At 45.0% G+C, this 7,089-nt stretch overlaps 1 protein-coding gene across 1 annotated transcript in view; it reads left to right on the forward strand.

Annotated features, from left to right (window-relative positions):
- Positions 1-5,999, forward strand: part of LOC124545516 (vegetative cell wall protein gp1-like) — a 103,226-nt gene extending 97,227 nt beyond the window's left edge. The window contains exon 3 of the mRNA XM_047124463.1: positions 5,720-5,999. Coding sequence (XP_046980419.1) covers positions 5,720-5,999 — 280 coding nt within the window. The remainder of the gene's footprint in view (positions 1-5,719) is intronic.
- The last annotated feature ends 1,090 nt before the right edge of the window (positions 6,000-7,089 follow it).

Below are 7,089 nucleotides of genomic sequence, written 5' to 3' on the forward strand. Positions count from 1 at the left end.
TTTTTCTTCATTTTTACTAAAGACAGCAATGTCAACGGCGAATGTATATCATTGATAACGTGACATTCTGAATGTTGATACCAATCCCGAAAGTTTTCTTTGGTCGAATTAGAGAGGATATAAAATGTAGACTGGCACTAGCTAGAAAACCGTTTCTGACGAAGATAAATTTTTTAATATCAAATTATTGGCCTACTTCAGTGTTGGGAAGCCTTTTCTGAAGATATTTGTCTGGTGTGTAACCATGTACGGAAGTGAAAAATGGACGTTAAGCAGATAGACAAGAAAAGAATCGAAACTTTTGAAATGTGATGCTACAGAAGAATCTTGAAGATTAGCTCACTTAATTGATGAGAAACTACTGAATAGAATTGGGGAGAATAGAAATTTGTGGCACAACCCGAGTAAAAGAAGGGATCGGTTGATAAGACACATTCTGAAAGATCAAGGGATCATCAATTTATTACCGTAGGGAGGTGTTGGGGGTAAAAGTAGTAGAAAGAGACCAAGAAATGTATAAAGTAAGCAGAGTCAGAAGGCTGTAAGTTGCAGTATTTATTCTGAAATGAAGAGGCTTGCAAAGGATAGGATAGCTTCGAGAGGAGCGTCAAACCAGTCTTCAGACTAAAGATCACAACAACAACAACAACGAGGCACCCTGAATTTTAATAGCACTCCTGGACGTTTTCTTTATTTCCGTTACTGCTTGTTGGATTTATGTTTGCATCCCTATGTTACACCCTTTTTAATCCGAGCATTTCATTCTTGGTCTTACATTCTTATTGTTCCCTCATTTTCCTTGTACACATTGTATAGTATTCGTCTTTCCCTATAGGTTACGCCTGTTCTTTTCAGAATTTCGACCGTCTTGCATAGTTGTACATCGTGAGACGCTTTCTCCAGGCCGGCAAATCCTTTGAACGTATCTTGATTCTCGTTGACGATTCCACTGTGCTGCCTGCCGTGCGAGAAAGAGGCGCGACCTGCTTTCCCTTCACCTCCAACTCCACCCCGCAACAGTCAGACTAGGCGGCGATCGCGTGCTTACCCTAACAGCATCACCTGCAAAAGCACAAATTACACTGAGCGTACACCAAATGTGACCGATTCAGGCGCGAGGCCATAAAGTTTGTTACCATAACTCCCTTACAGCGAAAAGCTAATATGCAGTCCATTCATTGCCTCTCGCCCACACTGATAAATGAAAAAATTAAAGGAAAAAATAAAGGAAAAGACCAGGAGAAGCAGTGGCTAAAAATCTTGTATCGCGTCCTACATCACGTTCGAACCCGGACGTCGACAACGTCACAGCACAGCCTCTAACGTACACCACGACCTACACTATAGTCTGATGAAGATTACTTGGCAGTTGACACTTCACGCGCTGTAGCTGGTTCCTTCAGTCGGAACGATCAAGGCCTCAGGGGATCAGCATTCGTTTGCTGAGTACAGGCTTGGCGTCCCCGGGCTTACGGAGCTGGGGAGGGGGGGGGGGGGGGTAAGCCCCGACAGTCCTCTATCACGGTAAGCTCTGGGCATGCTTCTGCGATCACTGTGCAGAGTGGTGGTGGAACGTTGCGTGTCATTGGGATGGAGGATCTCGGTTTGACCGCCCAGATCGCGAGGATGGTAAAAACCTTTATTAAGTAACTCTTCATTCTCAAGGTGTGCTGTGTGCCCATAAGACGCATTCCTGGTGAGGTGCAACCTCTGGGCATCCTGCCAGACCTAAGTTGTATAAAGCTTTCCTAGGCACGCAGGGCTCCGTCTAGGTGGACTTTTTATTTTCACAGCTGCTCATGGGACGGAAACGGAACACTCGAAATTATCTCCTTCTCCTCCCAGAGGAAAAGATGGGCCGTTGGTAGATACTAACACCCAGTAAAATAAGAGGGCTCATGTAGCCAGTCCATCAGACTAAGGGGTTACACAGAATTACTATTACTATAGAAATACAGAACTGAACAGCAAAATAATGCAGACGTTGATCAGAATGTGTTTTTGATTATGAAATGTGAGACGCCCTGCTAGACCCGCACGACAGGACAGGTAGTTTAAATTGTCTAAAGGGGCCAAAATAAGCGCGTGTCAGCTATACTCGAACTTTATTTATTCGACCAAACATTACAACAGCCAAGAAAATTAAAAAAAAAACAGCATTAATTTTTTGAACTTAATAACCGGCTGAATACGCCATACTATCTCATGCCTTAAGGGCAAGACAACTTTAATTTAAAATCGGCAAAAATCCAATAACTTAAAACTCAAATCAAAATCAGAATTTTAAAAAGGCAAAAGGCCTTATCTTGAAACAGTTCTTTAACTAGGCTGAAGGCCTAAACTATCTGACACCATAAGTGCAAAACAACTTTAATTCAAAATCGGCTGAAGGCCCATCACTTAAGACTCAACAAAATCAATTTTTTTAAAAAGACCAAAGGCCCTACTTAAAACAGTTCTTTAAATTAGGCTGAAGGAACAATCTGACACCTTAAGAGCATCTCCGCGTTTTTCTCCCACAATGGGCAACATTCTTCCAGATATGTAGAGGTTCCAATCCCGCAGTTCGACTACGCGATTTCCTTAGGTAATCAGGCGAATGCTGGAAATGGAAATCCCCTCCCAAACATTCCAAAAAATGGGATTCCCTCTGCTTCTCTGCCAATGTGCTATGATATTTGTCTGGAAAGAACTAAATTTTTACAATAGTTAGACCTTCACCAACTGCGACATGGTCGCGTATACAAACAGTGATTCAATACTGTCAAATGATTTTTATTCCAGTCTTTGATCACAATATGAATTCTTTAGACGATAACCGGTTTCCGTCCGCAATGACCATCCTCAGATCTATAATGTACAAATATATACACCTAGTGAGCAGTGTGTCTTTCAACATAATACAGCAATACGTATTACAATATACTATCATACAACCAGGGAAATGTACAGAAAGTACGGTAAAAAGTACCTTTTTTACACCATGTCCTAAAGTGATAAGGCTATAATGGCAACATCAAAACATATAAATATAATCAGCACAGCATCGTCATATAGATCTAAAATAAGGTGCAGAATAGGCCACATCGTCCACACAGTCATTATTGCAACTGTCTACTGAAGTACAGTAGCTACCAAAAATCTGTTTGCTTACATCCTCCATGGATGTCGCTACTGTGAGCTAAGATGTAGTCATAATTTACTCAAAAACATAATCTGATAAAAACACGTTATGTAAAATACATGTAGCAGACTTTTAAAATTGATAACTGTCATAGAGACCGATTGTGATACATTAAAAGACGAATACAGTTACCCATAAAAAATTATTAAAAGGAAATATATGAATAGAATAGGATCGATCCTTTTTATGGTGAATTTACGGTCAACAATTAACGTGCATAATACGTTGCCTGTAGCAACCTATAAATTGCCTATGAAAGATTAAATGTCTATATGACAGCTGAAAAAAGAAGACAGATCAATCATCAGTGCCCTCTGTTCGGTTGGCCGCCAGGATGTTATTTAGGCGCGCACTGATCTTAAGAACTTAACCACTATAGGGATTTACATACAACGTGATATGTCTCCCACAGAAAACTTTTAAACAACTTATTAACAGTCAATAAATAAAATTATATAGTCTGGTTATACATTCAATGAGTAGGTAGGACATAATCAGTCACAGGATTAGTGCGATTAATGTACGGAAGTAAGGCAAATGCCTGCTGCTCTCGACATAAATCATCAAGTAAGGCTAGGTATAAATATGCGAGGCATTATTTGGTCATCGCAGTACGTTATGAAACAAAGAAAAGTAGATCTTCTCTCACGAGCCAGGAACGAAAGACGTAAAAGAGCGGATGTGCTTAAAAAGTGGCAATCCTACAAAAAAAATTCTTGTGACACGCTGTAGATTAATGACAAATCTTTTCCAGCCAGTAATAAACGCAGCTGCGACCAGTAGGACAACAACCCAACGGGTAGCAACTGTTTGAAAATGATGTAGATTCGTAGGGTATAGTTCTATACAATGAGGTGAGGTGATAAGAATCTTCGGATGCCTCCTAATGTCGTGTCGGACCTTCTTTTTCCCAGCGTAGTGCTCAACAAGTCATTGGAAGCCCCCTCCAGAAATGTTGAACCACGCTGCCTCCATAGCCGTTCATAATTGCGAGGGTGTTACCGGTGCAGGATTTTTGCATGAACTGACCTCTAGATTATTTCCCATAAATGTTCGATTGGATTCTTATCGGATGATCTGGGTGCCCAAATCGTTCATTCTAATTGTCTGGAACGCTCTGACATGGTGCATTGTTATCCACAAAAGCTCCATCGTTGTTTGGGACCATGAGTCCGATGCAAATGCTCTACAAATACTCTCTAAGTAGCCAAACATAAGAATTTCCAGTCAATGATCGGTCCAGTTTGACCAAAGGACCAGTCCACTTCATGTAAACATAGAGTACGCCATTATGGAGCCACCACCAGCTTTCACAGTGCCTTGTTAACAACTGTGGTTCATGGCTTCGTTTCGAATCCTGCCTCGGGCATGGATGTGTGTGATGTCCTTAGGTTAGTTAGGTTTGAGTAGTTCTAAGTTCTAGGGAACTGATGACCTCATCAGTTAAGTCCCGTAGTCCTCAGAGCCATTTGAACCATTTTGAACCATGGCTTCGTGGAGCTTGCGCTACGCTCGAATCCTATCATCAGCTCTTACCAACTGAAATCGGGACTCGTCTGACGAGGCTACGGCTTCACAGCCGTCTAGGGTCCAACTGATATGAGCACGAGACCAGGAGGGACGTTGCAGGGAATATCGTATTGTTAACAAACGCACACGCGACGGTCGTCTGCTGTCATTGAGCATTATCGCCAATTTCGCCCCACTAACCTAACAGTTACTTTAGTCGTACGTCCCACACTGATTTCTGTGGTTACTTCAAGCAGTGTTCCTTGTTACTAGCCTGAAATTTAGTATCCTCTGCACTCTCTTGATACTGTGGTTCTCGGAATATTAAATTTCCTAACGATTTTCAAAATGGAATGTCCCATGCGTCTACCTCTAACTACCATTCCGCGTTCTACGTCTCTTAATTTCGCGGTAATCACGTCGCAAACCTTTCCACATGAACTACCTGAGAACAAATGACAGCTCCGCCATTGCTCTTTTACACCTTGTTTACACGATACTAAAAATGGTTCAAATGGCTCTGAGCACTATAGGACTTAACTGCTGAGGTCATCAGTCCCCTAGAACTTAGAACTACTGAAACCTAAGTAACCTAAGAACATCACACGCATCCGTGCCCGAGGCAGGATTCGAACTTGCGACCGTAGCGCCTAGAACCGCTCGGTCACACCGGCCGGCTACACGATACTACCGCCATCAGTATAAGTGCGTATTGCTATCCCACGACTTTCGTTACCTTAGTGTATTTGAAGGGTCTATATGTGATTTGGGAATTCATGCTTACGTAGAAGTAAAGATTAAGAACGAGAGGGCTATTTTATCAAAAGTGGTAGATTTATAAAGTGTTGGAGCTGTCTCCCAGTCACGAAGAAACGACCACGGTTTGAGTTTCCAACTGAAGACGGGACCCGTAAAGGGCACCGTAGTGGTTGCTACTCATTAGGGCTGCTCATTATGGTAGCCGAGGGGAAACGCAGTTAAGCGGAACCCTGGACAGCGCCGGCGGCACGCAACTCTGCCGGTTAGGGGCCGGGCGCCGAGTTTACGGGAGCGCGCAGTCGTCTCCGGTGCGCCCGGGCGCCACCCCTGCCTGCCGCCAGTAAATCAGCTGGGAAGAGCCGCGGGCGGCGCTCCACAGGGTGGGTCGGGGGCGGCGCGGCCGGCCCCGCAATTACAACAGCCGCAGTCAGTCCGCAATCTTCGTGTCAACGCGCCGCCGCGGAGCTGTCATTACGGGGGCCGGCGCGGCGCGCGTGCGGCTATCGCTTTCCTAATTGGCGCCGCCGTCGTAATTAGAAGCGCCTAATAGATCTGTAGCCGGCTCCTAATCGGCTGCCGGCGCGATCGCGCGCTGCCCTCCGGCGGAGGACGGCCGCCGGCTGCCGGTGTTGGCCGCTGGTGAGTGCGGGTTCCCGCCTCGGCGTCGCCGCTCGGGGCGAGCAGAGGTACCTGCCCGGTCAGCGATTAGCGTGGTGCAAGAGCGATGGCTGGCTCAGCCCTGATACGCCCTTTAGTGTTCTGGTCTTTAAAACTTGCCTCCATAGTCCAGGACACCTAAACTGTGGCGCTGGGGTCGCAGGTATCCGATTCGAATGCTGACGGAAAATTGTTCCACTGCCTGTATGTCGTTGGTACGGGGAGGCGATGTGGTAGCGCTCTGATTACCAGGCCTCAGCCCAGTACTCTGGATTCAATTCCAATTCCTCTCTAGGTAGTGCCTAGAGTTGCGCTCTACCAAAACTATACTTCAGTAGTTTTGATACATTACCTTGTCGTATCACGTATCACTACAGAGGCCTATAGCAGGCTCTCAGGGACCATGTGGAGCCAGTGATGCTCGGCCACTGACGACACCTCCAGCGGATTCGACAACGGGATCCCTGTGCGGCTGTGGCACAGGCTGCCAGGCGGCAATTAACACCACCCAGTCTCAGTCAGCCCTCGACAGTTTGCTCGTGCATTAGTAGTGGGAGTCACGCACTGCACGATGCTCTTGTTAACAGCTAGACTTTACTGTTGTTTCTTCAACCGTAAAATTTCTTAGCAACGCATCGAGTAAGCTATAAGAAAAACTTCAGTGTTTACGTGTTCGCTGATCATTTCTGTTCCTTTCCCGCTTCACTACGACGACAGCTGCTACACCGCTCTGTAGCCTACCTCTCCTTGCTGTTACGTGTGAAGTAGTACACAACAAACATAAATTATGTAGTAAACGGTAGGATTATTAGTACACTACTGACCATTAAAATTGCTACACCACGAAGATGACGTGCTACAGACGCAAAATTTAACCGACAGGAAGAAGATGCTGTGATATGCAAATCATTAGCTTTTCAGAGCATTCACAAGAGGTTGGCGCCGGTGGCGACACCTACAACGTGCTGACATGAGGAAAG

This window comes from Schistocerca americana, chromosome 8 (genome assembly GCF_021461395.2).
Source record: "Schistocerca americana isolate TAMUIC-IGC-003095 chromosome 8, iqSchAmer2.1, whole genome shotgun sequence".
Lineage (NCBI taxonomy): Eukaryota > Metazoa > Arthropoda > Insecta > Orthoptera > Acrididae > Schistocerca > Schistocerca americana.